General features: G+C 34.9%; 1 protein-coding gene across 1 annotated transcript; it reads left to right on the top strand.

Annotated features, from left to right (window-relative positions):
* Positions 1-8,837, top strand: LOC141287777 (chondroitin sulfate N-acetylgalactosaminyltransferase 1-like). The gene is made up of 7 exons (XM_073819904.1): positions 1-577; positions 3,420-3,636; positions 3,713-3,814; positions 6,470-6,648; positions 8,216-8,304; positions 8,408-8,489; positions 8,554-8,837. Exons 1-7 carry the CDS (start codon positions 1-3, stop codon positions 8,835-8,837), a joined length of 1,530 nt encoding a protein of 509 aa, XP_073676005.1.
* Positions 8,838-14,531: the final 5,694 nt, after the last annotated feature.

Here is a 14,531-nt window from a genome sequence, read left to right as displayed (position 1 = left end):
ATGCTAAAGCGATGGTTTCTAGGAAAGCGTATCGTCGCTGCTCTGCTCTTCAGCTTCGTTCTGCTCCTCTATCGTCAGGCCTGCAGATCTCAAACCCAACCTCCATCAAGATATCCAGCGGATGAAGACACATACGAGTCTTTACTGCACCAGCATGAGCGTCAGTACCTTCATCAGACCAGAAACCTGACCAGACTGATCTCGCAGCTGAAAGCAGAGCTGCAGGAGAGGAGCAGACAGCTGCAGAGATCTGCTGTGATCTTTCCTCTGGAGCACCAACAGCAGAACCAGTCAGAGCTGGAGGACTTCATGCGGAAACGGCTCAGACGGGCCGAGATCTTCACAGGAGAACCGCTGGAGAATGAGTTTGAGCTGTTGCCGTTCCAGACCTTCACTCTCCGGCAGGTCTATCAGCTGGAAAGCGGACTGACGCGTCTCCCGGTGGAAAGTCCGGTTCGTCAGGACCGCAGGAACGAGCTGAACGGAGCTTTAGAAGCGGCTCTACATTTGCTGAACGAACCTCAGCTCAGAGACTCCCAGCAGCGCAGGATTTACTCTCCTCAACACTTCTATGAAGGTCAGTCTTCTCAGAAAGCTATGCCGATTACTTTAGGGCTTTGTCAAATGCGGTTTAGAAATTCAGCAGCCTGAAAAACAAATCTGAGAAAAAAAAAATGCCACAACCTGAAGCAAAAATAGATTTTCTTTCTTAGAATTTAAAACTATTTAATTGCTGTTTTTTTGTAATTAATTGCTAAATTTACTCAAAATTGTTTCTATACCCTTCTTTTATAAATTCAGCAGTCTGAAAAAAAATCTGAGAAATCTTGTTGCCACAACTTGAATCAAAAATAGATTTTCTTCCTCAGAATGTAAAACTATTTAATTGCTGTTTTTTGTAATTAATATTGAAATCTACTTGCAATTTTTAAGTAAAAAATTTTTATACACCTTTCTTTTAGGGCTTCGTCAAATGCGGTTTAGAAATTCAGCAGCCCGAAAAACAAATCTGAGAAAAAAATGAAAAACAAATCTGAAAAATCTTTTTTGCCACAACTTGAAGCAAAAAATAGATTTTCTTTCTTAGAATTTAAAACTATTTAATTGCTGTTTTTTTTTTTGTAATTAATAGTGAAATCTACTTGCAATTTTTAAGTGAAAAATGATCCTATACTTTTCTCTTATGGCTTCGTCAAATGCGGTTTAGAAATTCAGCAGCCCGAAAAACAAATCTGAGAAAAAAATGAAAAACAAATCTGAGAAATCTTGTTGCCACAACTTGAAGCAAAAAAAAAGATTTTCTTCCTCAGAATGTAAAACTAATTAATTGCTGTTTTTTGTAATTAATAGTGAAATTTACTTGCAATTTCTAAGTGAAAATTGATTCTATACTTTTCTCTTATGAGTTTGTCAAATGCAATTTTGAAATTCAGCAGCCTGAAAAACAAATCTGAGAAATCTTGTTGCCAAAACTTGAAGGAAAAAATAGATTTTCTTTCTTAGAATTTAAAACTATTTAATTGCTGTTTTTTTTGTAATTAATACTGAAAATTGATTCTTTACTTTTCTCTTATGGCTTCGTCAAATGCGGTTTAGAAATTCAGCAGCCTGAAAAACAAATCTGAGAAATCTTGTTGCCACAACTTGAATCAAAAATAGATTTTCTTCCTTAGAATTTAAAACTATTTAATTGCTGTTTTTTTGTAATTAACAGTAAAATTTACTTGCAATTTTTAAGTGAAAACTCAGAGATATTTTGTTGCCACAACTTGACTCAAAACTTGATTTTCTTTTTTCAGTATTTAAAACTACATCTTTGTTCTTTCCCTGAAAGTACAAAAAAAAGTATGTTTTACAAGAAAATACTATTTTAGTCTTTCTACTTCAAAATTAGTTTTTAATTCAGTGTTTTAATTCCTGTTTCTTTGTAATTAATTGCAAAATTTACTCAAAATTGTTTCTATACCCTTCTTTTATAAATTCAGTAGCCTAAAAAATCTGAGAAATCTTGTTGCCACAACTTGATGCAAAAATTGATTTTCATCTTCAATATTTAGTCTAACATTCTTAAAATCTTAAGTCAAATTGCTTCTCAAATTACGTTTGATTTAAGTCTTGTTTTCTGAAATATGCATCAAAATGAAGTGAGTTTATGCTCAAAACAAGAAAAATTAAAAAAATAAGATCAAAAACTTAATTTAAAGGGAAGACAAAAAATATATTGGTAAAATATATATGTGTAAATATGTTCTGAAACAGATTTTATTTGTTTCAAAATATATTTTAGTTTTTCTTTTTTGCCATTTTTTAAATAATCTAAAATGTATTTCAAAATATATTTGAAAATATATACTTTCTGCTAAATAGGACTGACAGATATTTATGGAACCCATTTCTGCCACTGAATAATAAAAAAAGGTATTGCGACTTATCTAACAATTCTGACTTTTTTTTCTTTCAGAATTATGAGATATAAACCCACAATTGCGAGTTATATAGTCAGAACTTGCATTTCTGATAAATAAAGTCAGGATTGCATGATAAAAAGTTGCAATTGCGAGTTATAAGGTCACAATTGCATGATATAAACTGGAAATTGCGAGTTATAAAGTCATAATTGTGTGATATACTGGAAATTGCAAGTTTTACAGTCAGAATTTTAAGATAAAAAGTCGCTATTGCAAGTTAAGTCAGAATTGCATGATATAAACTCAAAATTGTGAGTTTTACAGTCAGAATTGTGAGATAAAATATCGTAATTGCGAAAAAAAAGTCAGGATTGTGAGATATAAATTCAAAATTGCGAGTTTTAAAGTCAGAATTGTGTGATATACACTTGAAATTAAGGCAAAAAAGTCAGAATTGTAAGTTTATATGTCAAAATTCAGAGAAAAAAGTCAGAATTGTACATAAAAATCCCGCGATTCTGACTTTAAAAATCACAATTGCGAGTGTATATCTTACACCAGATTATGCAAATCAGTTTTTTCCTTCATGAAAATGACAAAAACACTTCAAAACTACAAAATCATAAATCAGTTTAACACAAGTAGTTTTTTCACAAGCTGAGATAAATAATAAAATATAGATGTATGCATTTTCATAAACACAAAACGCCATTAACACACATTATACTAAAATAATGCAATACACATCTATTTAACAAACACACAAAAGCATAACTAATGGCAAAAATTTTAAAGAAATAGTTCATTCAGTAAAAAAAGAACATCAAATGTGAGTGACAAATGTGAATGTTTTTTCACTTCCATAAAGTGCACATTTAAGAGTATATTACTGTAAAATTACATTAGATTTATTATTTAAAACTTACCCTTCACCACTAAACAGGTTGCAGCATTTATGGTCATTTTTTACAGTAGTTGCTGCTTGAAAATGTAATTTCTCTTTAATGGCAGGAATCTTTCGCACGGAGATGGACAAAGGAACGTTATACGATCTGACGTTCAGAGAAAGCGGCGTTCCAGATTTCAGGAGGCTGGTGTTCTTCCGTCCGTTCGCACCGCTGATGAAGCTGAAGGAGGAACTGATGGACGCGTCTCAGATCCTCATCAATATAATCGTACCTCTGGCTGACACTGTGGACTCATTCAGACAATTCATGCAACATTTCAGGTACAACCCAATCTATTTTGAGTCGTCAGTGAGTTTGCACATCATGTGACATTCATTTCTTCTCTTTGTGTCTCAGTGAGGTTTGCATTCGTCAGGATGGACGGACGCATCTCACCGTGGTGTTTTTTGGGTCTGAAAAGATGGATGAAGTCAAAGGAATTCTGGATGCAATGTCAAGGTATAGAGAAAATAAAACATATGCAATAAACACAGTAAAAAAAGTGTCAAAATTGACAAAAAAGGACAACATTTTTTATTTGCTAAATATTTATGTAATTATATTTTCTACCAATATGTTTTTTGGTCATTGAAAATATATTTTAAAAATAAGAATACCCATATATTTCAACCAAAGGAAATACATGCACAACATTGTAACGCATTACTTTCAATAAAAAGTAACTAAGTAACTAATTAGTTACTTTTTTAGGGAGTAACTGAACATTGTAACGTATTACTTTCCATAAAAAGTATCTAAGCAACGTAATTAGTTACTTTTAGGGAGTAACTCAATTTTGTAAAGCATAACTTTCCATAAAAAGTAACTAAGTAGCGCAATTAGTTACTTTTTTAGGGAGTAACTCAACATTGTAACGCATTACTTTCCATAAAAAGTATCTAAGTAACGTAATTAGTTACTTTTTTGGGGAGTAACTCAACATTGTAACGCATTACTTTCCATGAAAAGTATCTAAGTAACGTAATTAGTTACTTTTTTGGGGAGTAACTCAACATTGTAACGCATTACTTTCCATGAAAAGTATCTAAGTAACGTAATTAGTTACTTTTTTGGGGAGTAACTCAACATTGTAACGCATTACTTTCCATAAAAAGTATCTAAGTAACGTAATTAGTTACTTTTTTGGGGAGTAACTCAACATTGTAACGCATTACTTTCAATAAAAAGTAACTAAGTAACTAATTAGTTACTTTTTTTAGGGAGTAACTGAACATTGTAACGCATTACTTTCCATGAAAAGTATCTAAGCAACGTAATTAGTTACTTTTAGGGAGTAACTCAATTTTGTAAAGCATAACTTTCCATAAAAAGTATCTAAGCAACGTAATTAGTTACTTTTTTAGGGAGTAACTGAACATTGTAACGCATAACTTTCCATAAAAAGTATCTAAGCAACGTAATTAGTTACTTTTTTAGGGAGTAACTCAACATTGTAACGCATAACTTTCCATAAAAAGTATCTAAGCAACGTAATTAGTTACTTTTTTAGGGAGTAACTCAACATTGTAACGCATAACTTTCCATAAAAAGTATCTAAGCAACGTAATTAGTTACTTTTTTAGGGAGTAACTCAACATTGTAACGCATTACTTTCAATAAAAAGTAACTAAGTAACTAATTAGTTACTTTTTTAGGGAGTAACTGAACATTGTAACGCATAACTTTCCATAAAAAGTATCTAAGCAACGTAATTAGTTACTTTTTTAGGGAGTAACTCAACATTGTAACGCATTACTTTCCATAAAAAGTATCTAAGCAACGTAATTAGTTACTTTTTTAGGGAGTAACTCAACATTGTAACGCATTACTTTCCATAAAAAGTATCTAAGCAACGTAATTAGTTACTTTTTTAGGGAGTAACTCAACATTGTAACGCATTACTTTCCATAAAAAGTAACTAAGCAACGTAATTAGTTACTTTTTTAGGGAGTAACTCAACATTGTAACGCATTACTTTCCATAAAAAGTATCTAAGCAACGTAATTAGTTACTTTTTTAGGGAGTAACTCAACATTGTAACGCATTACTTTCCATAAAAAGTAACTAAGCAACGTAATTAGTTACTTTTTTAGGGAGTAACTCAATATTGTAATGCATTACTTTTAAAAGTTACTTTCCCCAACACTGGTCATGAATGCATGAATTAACGTTTCAGCAATTGACATCAAGAGCATAGGTCGTAAAAACATGCAGTTTTGCAAATGTGGCTTTAGAAGGAAAGATTGCTATCAAATAGCACACCTAGGCTCCTAACTGATAAAGAAGAATTGACAGAGCAGCCTTTGAGTATTAGACAGTGTTTTAGGTTATTACATGCAGAGATTTTAGGTCCAATAATTAACACCTCTGTGGCATCAAGTGTAGCAAGGCATTCATCAGTAAAATCAAATGTTTTGGAAATGAGTCTTCGTGTAATTCTGAGCCCATTGCAAACGTTTGTCTTTGTGAGTTTTCGAATATGTGTTTGTTGCTCAACAGTGGCTTTTTTATAGCTGCCCTTTTTAATAGCATTAATTTGTCTGAAAGGAACTGATCTGATTGATTCTTCTGTGCTGTGAATCCCTCACAAATCTTGTGACAGTTCAATGATTTCTTTTCAGTTTTTGCTAAATATCTATTGTTTTCATGCCTATTGCAAGACATTTCTTCCTCCCCATATTGCATGAGAATTGTGACTTGCTTAATAATGTGGAACAACCTTTTTAAGTAGGTTTGCATTTAACTAAGATCACCTGGCAAACTAATTAACTAACCTGTCTAAGATTGATAGCAATTATCTTAAAACATGAGAAATAAAACAAACACTTTCTTTGAAAAAAAAAAAAAAAGAAATGAATTCCTACTGATATGTCACTATATACATAATAATTTGGAACACAGTGTATAACATATTTGAATAAAAAAAATTAAAATAATAAAAGTAAGATTGGATGATGCATTTTTTTCACCCTGACTTGTATTTTGAAATATATTTTAGTGTATGAAACTGAAGTTGAAACAAATTTCAAAAATACTTTTTGTTGAGTTTCTGAGGCTGCATCACAACAAAGTGAGTTACGATGATAAAACTCTAGATGAGTCTCTGTCCCGCAGGAGAATGAAATACAGGAACCTGACTCTGATCCATCTGAACGAAGCGTTCTCCAGAAGACGAGGCCTGGATGTCGGCGCTCGAGCCTGGAAGCGAAGCAACGTCCTTCTGTTTTTCTGTGATGTGAACGTTCGGTTTACAGCAGAGTTTCTAAACTCCTGCCGTATGAATGCAGAACCAGGTACAAAACTGAGAAACAACTGTCAACAACTCTTTCATAAAGAAAAATGTCAAATCATATTTAAAGGCATACTCTTGTCTCCAATGACTTTACCATAGAGCAACCCTTACGAAAAAGACGTTTATTCAAGTGTGCTATTAGCAGTGGTGTATAAAGTACCTGAAAGCCATACTTAAGTAAAAGTACAGATATCTTACCAGAAAATAACTTTGGTAGAAGTTAAAGTCACCGTTTAGAATATTACTTGAGTAAAAGTCTTAAAGTATGTGATATTTATTGTACTTAAGTACAAAAAGTATTTTTTTAATCTTAAATGTACTTAAGAATTGAAAGTAAAAGTACAAGTAAATGCAATTTTTTTCCACAATTATGAGTTTATATCATCCATTTCTGAGAAAAAAAGTCCGATAATGAGTTTATATTGCAATTCTGACTTTATTTCTCACAATTGTGAATTTATATGACCCAATTTGGAGAGAAAAAAGTCAAAATTTGCATTTATGAAGAAAATTATCTCTCATAATTTCGAGTTTATATCATCCATTTCTTAGAAAAAAAAGTACGAATTATGAGTTTATATTGCAATTCTGACTTTATTTCTCACAATTGTGAATTTATATTACCAATCTTGAGAGAAAAAGTCAGAAATGCCAGATACAAATTGCATTTGTGAGGAAAAAAGTCAGAATTATTTCTCATAATTTCGAGTTTATATTATCAATTTCTAAAAAAAAAAAAAAAAAAAAAAAAAAAAAATCAGAATTCTAAGTTAATATCTCGCAATTCTGATATTATCTCTCGCAATTGCAAGTTTATATCACCCAATTCTGCGAAAAAAGACAGAATTTAGTTTGTATCACGCAATTCTGGGGGGAAAAAGCCATAATTTCCTGAAAAGAAGTTCTTCAAACTCGCATTTGCGAGAAAAAAAAAGTCAGAATTGTGTGTTGAGTTTATAAACTTTTGAGTTTGCTCACAAAAACTTTTGTGATGGAAATAAAGAGGTGAAAGAAAAACATTTTTTGAGGGAAAGGCAATATTTTTGTGAGCAAACACTTTCTAGATAGTTGTGAATTTACATCTCGCAATTAAGATCCTGACTTCTGACTATTTTGTAGTAAGTAACGAATAAGCTTCGGGGAAATGTATCGGAGTAAAAGTATACATTTTAATTAGGAAATGAAGTGGAGTAAAAGTAAAAGTAGGCTGAAAAATAAAAACTCAAGTAAAGTAAAGTGATAAAGTGCAAAAAAAAAAAGAAATATTGAGAAAATCACCATTAAAGTTGTTCAAATGAAGTTCTTAGAAATGCATTTTGCAGTAGGAAGTTTACAAAGTATCTTCATGGAACATGATTTTAGCTTAATATCCTAATGATTTTTGGCATAAAAGAAAAATAGATCATTTTGACCCATGCAATGTATTTTTGGCTACAAATTAGTTTTTAGTCTCACTCCAAAAAACCTTGTTTCATAGATTAGATGGCAAAAATGTGATTAGCAGCCTTAAGAGGGCGCCACTGAACTTTGTGTGTGTGTTATTTTGACGTTTGCTTGTGCTCTCACAGGTAAAAAGGTGTTTTATCCAATAATGTTTAGCCTGTATAATCCAGAGATCATCTATGGTCAACACATCCCTTCTGCTGAAGATCAGCTGGTAAGATCTTCTTTATTAAGTCTAAGTTCTTATATAACTTCACAAAGACATCATTCTGAAATCTACGTCATAAGTCTTGGAAAAATGTGCTTTTCATTGGCAGGTGATCAGGAAAGATTTTGGCTTCTGGAAGGATGTTGATTTTGGGACGACGTGTCAGTACAGATCAGACTTCATGAACACAGGTAATAGAATGAGATTCTGGCGTGTGGTTGAGTTTGTATTTGATCTTCTGTGTTTCCTCTAAAGGTGGGTTTGATGTGTTTGTGAAAGGCGGAGCTTCAGAAGATGTTCATCTCTACAGGAAGTTCCTGCACAGCAATCTGATGGTGGTTCGCGCTCCGTCACGCGGCCTGTTTCACGTGTGGCATCCGACTGTCTGTCACGCACATTTATCCAGCGAGGCGTTTAAACTGTGTTTGCAGACCAAAGCGCTGAACGAGGCGTCTCACAGTCAGCTGGGACAGATGATCTTCCACCAGCAGATCAACAATCATCTGCACAAATACAACCAACACAATGTGAAGTCATGAGGAACAGATCTTGTTCTAAGACAATGATGAAATATGAACTTACAGTGAGTGTTTGAGCTGAAGTTCACTAGTTGTGTAGAGCTGATTTACTGCAGAAATAAAGTTTGTTTCATAATTTTGTTTCACAAAAATCTTCTAAGATTCAAATCACTTACTCAAATAAAACATTTGAATCTTTTAATCAACAAAACCAACCAATATTTAAATCTCTTAATCCAACAAAATAGACTGATATATAGGTCTCTTAATTAAACAAAACCGGCCAATATTTAATTCTCTTAATTGAACAAAACTGACCGATATTTATGTATTTTAATCAAACGAAACAGTCTAATATTTAAATCTATTTCTAGAACAAAACAACCAAGATTTAAATCTCTTAATTAAACAAAACCAGCCAATATTTGAAATTCTTAATCAAATAAAATAGCCCGATATTTAGGTCTCTTAATTGAACAAAACCGAACGATATTTAAATCTCCTAATCAAACAAAATACACCGATATTTATGTCTTTTAATCAAACAAAACCATCTGACAGTTAAATCTACTTCTAGAACAAAACAACCAATATTTAAGTCCGTTAATTGAACAAAACCAACCCATATTTAAATCTATTTTTAGAACAAAACAACCAAGATTTTAATCTCTTAATAGAACAAAACCAGCCAATATGCAAATCTCTTAATGAAACAAAACTGACTTTTATTCGAACAAAACCGGCCAATATTTAAATATTTCTAGAACAAACAACCAATATTTAAATCTCTTAATCAAACAAAACTGACCAATATTTATGTATTTTATTCTAACAAAACCGGATGATATTTTAATCTATGACTAGAACAAAACAACCAAAATTTAATTCCTTAATTGAACAAAACCAACCGATATTTATGTATTTTAATCAAACGAAACAGTTCTGATATTTAAATCTATTATTAGAACAAAAAAAAACAAAATTTAAACCTCTTAATCGAACAAAACTGACCAATATTTATGTCTTTTATTCAAACAAAACAGGCCAATATTTAAATCTATTACTAGAACAAAACAACCAATATATAAGTCCCTTAATTGAACAAAACCGACCAATATTTGTCTTTTAATCAAACAAAATTGTCAGATATTTAAATCTATTTCAAGAACAAAACAACCAAGATTTAAATCTCTTAATCGAACAAAACCAGCCAATATTTAAATCTCTTAATCAAACAAAACTGACCGATATTTGTCTTTTATTCGAACAAAACTGGCTGATATTTACATCTATTACTAGAACAAAACAACCAATATTTAAGTCCCTTAATTGAACAAAACCGACCAATATTTAAAGCTCTTAATCAAATAAAATACACCGATATTTATGTCTTTTAATCAAACAAAATTGTCAGATATTTAAATCTATTTCTAGAACAAAACTGTACGATATTTAAATCTCCTAATCAAACAAAATAGACCAATATTTAGGTCTCTTAATTGAACAAAACCGACCAATATTTAAAGCTCTTAATCAAATAAAATACACCGATATTTATGTCTTTTAATCAAACAAAACCATCTGATAGTTGAATCTATTTCTAGAACAAAACAACCAATATTTAAGTCCCTTAATTGAACAAAACCGACCGATATTTATGTCTTTTAATCTAACAAAACCTTCCAATATTTAAAACTATTTCTAGAACAAAAAAAAATATCAATATTTAAACTCCTTAATCGAACAAAATAGACTGATATTTAAGTCTCTTAATTGAACAAAACCGACCGATATTTAAATTTATTACAAGAACAATACAGACTGATATTTAGGTCTCTTAATTGAACAAAACTGACCGATATTTATGTCTTTTAATCAAACAAACCATCCGATATTTAAACTATTTCTAGAACAAACCAACCAATATTTAAAACTCTTAATTGAAAAAAAAACAAGCCGATATTTACGTATTTTATTGTACAAAATCAGTCAATATTAAATCTATTACTAGAACAAAACAACCAATATTTAAGTACCTTAATTGAACAAAATCGACCGATATTTATGTCTTTTAATCAAACAAACCATCCGATATTTAAACTATTTCTAGAACAAACCAACCAATATTTAAAACTCTTAATTGAAAAAAACAAGCCGATATTTATGTATTTTATTGTACAAAATCAGTCAATATTAAATCTATTACTAGAACAAAACAACCAATATTTAATTCCCCTAATTGAACAAAACCGACCAGTAGTTATGTATTTTAATCGAACGAAACTGTTCAATATTTAAATCTACTTCTGCAACAACACAACCAATATTTAATTCTTTAATTGAACAAAACCAGCTGACAATTATGTCCTTTTTATTGAAACAAAACCATCCGATATTTAAATGTATTATTACAGTAAAGCAACCAATATTTTATTTCCTTATGTCACGATTTGAGCCTCCGTCGTCCTGTCATCACAAACTCTTGCACTACACATCATGGACTTCATCCCCCACAAGCCACCGCACCAATCACTGCTCACACCTGCTCCTCGTGACCCACTGCACTGATTGCTGCACACATCTGTTTCTCATCACACTGACTGTTCATAAGCCACTCATACACACAGCTTCTTGGCGAAGTCTTGTATTGCCCCGGCTGCATTTCTGAGCGTTTCTTCCCGTGTTTGTTTTCCCGTGTTTTGATTCCTGGACTCCTTCCCGTGTTTGATTCTCGCTGCCTGCCCCGACCATTCTGCCTGTGTTTGACTACGATTTCTGCCTGCCCCTTTGTGTTTGTTTGCCTGTACAATTAAATGCTGCATATGGATCCGCTCGTCTCAGACCATCCTTGTGACACCTTAATTGAACAAAACCAACCGATATTCATGTATTTTAATCGAACAAAAGTAGCTGATATTTAAATCTGTTACTAGAACAAAACAACCTATATTTAAATCTCTTAATCAAACAAAACCACCCGATATTTATGTCCTTTAATAAAACAAAACTGGTCGATATATAAATCTATTACTAGAACAAAACCAACCAATATTGAAGTCTCTTAATTGAACAAAACCAACCAATATTTAAGTCTTAAAATGAACGAAACATACCGATATTTAAATATATTACTAGAACAAAAATGACCAATACTTAAATCTCTTAGTGAAAGCTGAAATTTGAATCTTGTCAAATGATATTTAAATGTATTAAATCATTTAAATACAGTTATTTTCCTATTTATTACTAAAGCTGCTTTGAAACTATCTGTATTGTATAAGTGGCTATGTAATAATGTGGTTTGTTTATTGAAATGTAAATAGTATTGGGAGTGTTATGAAACATGAATGAGAATGCAGAAGCTGCTCTATTTAAAGCATCAGTGACTCTGCTGAGGAAGAGGAAGCGATGGGCAGAGCCTGTAGATGATTGACAAACGTTAATTGAACAAAACCAACCGATATTTTGATCTTTTATTCAGACAAAGCTTGCCAATATTTAAATCTATTACTAGAACAAAACAACCTATATTTAAATTTCCTAATCATACAAAACCAGACAATATTTATGTATTTCAATCAAACAAAACTAGCCAATATCTATTACTAGAACAAAACAAGCAATATTTAATTCCCTTAATTGAACAAAACCAGCCGATCTTTATGTATGTTAATCGAACAAAACTGGCTAATATTTAAATCTATTACTAGAACTAAACAACCTATATTTAAATCTCCTAAACAAAACCAGCCGATATTTATGTATTTTAATCAAACAAAACTGGTCGATATTCAAATCTATTTCTAGAACAAAACAACCAATATTTACATCCCTTAATTGAACAAAACCAACCGATATTTTTGTCTTTTATTCAGACAAAGTTTGCCAATATTTAAATCTATTACTAGAACAAAACGACCTATATTTAAAATTTCTAATCATACAAAACCAGACGATATTTATGTATTTTAATCAAACAAAACTAGCCAATATCTATTACTAGAACAAAACAAGCAATATTTAATTCTCTTAATTGAACAAAACCAGTGTCACGCGGGTGTGCAGGACGAGACGAGACGATAGACGAGATTAACAATCAACAGTAAATTTAATAGAATTCTCCAAGATGAACAAGGCAGGAACAGGCAGGAACACAGAGGGCTTTCACACACATCCAGATAACGTTAAAGACCGACAAAAGACTAAACTCAAAGACAGACTTATAAAGGGCAACTAATTATCAAACACAGGTGACACAGATGACTAATGATTACAAGGACAGGTGAAACAGATAATGGCTAAACACAGGGCTAAACCAAATGAACACAGAATGGCAGGGGAAGACAATGGGAGAAACCAATGACAGACGGGGTTGTGACATCACGCCCCCCTCCGGAAAGGCGCGTCCTCGCGCCGTGGAGAAAACGAGAGGGGCGGAAGAACAGAGTACATAAGGGAGGAGGCTTGGGCGGAGGACGGTACCCCTGGAGGGGGACAACAAACAAAGTCAACAGAGTCCAGGGGGGCGACGAAGGTGGGAGGAGCCAGGGAGGAAACAGGAGGGGCCTGAAGCAGGAGGAACTGACCCAGACCACAGCCATGATGACGGCCCACGGTGGAGCCGACGGAGGGAGGAGCCATGGTGGAGGAAGGCGTGCCGACTCCATGGGGCCGACCAACAGAGGCGGAGCAGATGGCGGAGGAGCCCGAGGCGGAGACGGAGAGCCGATGATCCGGGGTGACGCCGAGGATCCGGAGGGCCAAGGTGGAGCAGGCTCTGGCGCCCGAGGCGGAGGCGGAGTCCCGGAGATCCGCGGCGGAGCCGGAGCGACAGAGGATGGAGGCTGTGCCCGCAGGAAGGAGGAGTCCCAAGGAGCCGGTGGGACGGCGCGACGAGGCACAGCCGGAGGAGCAGAGTCCTGAGGAGCCGATGGGGTGACGACTGACCAGGGCGGAGCCGGAAAGACGATGGAGCCCGGTGGAGCTGGTGGATCGACGGGCGACGGTGGAGAGGAGGGCGTCGAGAGCCGTGGTGGAACCGCGGGGTCGAAGGGCCGAGGCGGAGTCCAGGACTCGGAGGCTGGAGGCGGAGCTGAGGAATCCTCCAGCCGAGACGCCGATGGAAGCTGGCAGTCCCGCGGCGAGCCCACTGCACAGGTGGATGACTGAGGGTGAGCAGGGGGACTGACAGGTGATAGCGGAGATTCAGGAAGGCTGGGCGAAATCAGCGATGACTCTGGACGACTGGACGGAACCAGCGGAGATTCAGGATGGCTGGACGGGACCAGCGGAGACTCAGGATGGCTGGACGGGACCAGCGGAGACTCAGGATGGCTGGACGGGACCAGCGGAGATTCAGGATGGCTGGACGGGACCAGCGGAGACTCAGGATGGCTGGACGGGACCAGCGGAGACTCAGGCATAGGCAGAAGAGGGCGGGTGGGTGGGAAGTTCAGGCAGGCCAGTGGTTCTGTGGAAAAGTCTATTAAGTCCCCAGAGTGTTGCTCATTCTCACCCCCAGTGGTGGTGCAGTGGGCAGGGCTCTCTGTGGCCCTCTCTTGCTCCACGTCACACTCCACCGTCGCGGATGTAGCAGTCGGCTCTCGCACCTGGTCCGATGGGTCCGGCTCTGGCTCTGTCGCTCTCGGCTCGGGCTCTCCATCGTCGGTGGGCTCGGGCTGCAACTCCGCTTGTCGGGGTGATGTTGGGCTGGGT

Source organism: Garra rufa, chromosome 15, assembly GCF_049309525.1.
Source record: "Garra rufa chromosome 15, GarRuf1.0, whole genome shotgun sequence".
NCBI classification, from domain to species: Eukaryota; Metazoa; Chordata; class Actinopteri; order Cypriniformes; family Cyprinidae; genus Garra; species Garra rufa.
The sequence above is the reverse complement of the archived record's forward strand: the minus strand, read 5'-3'. Positions and strand labels throughout refer to the sequence as shown.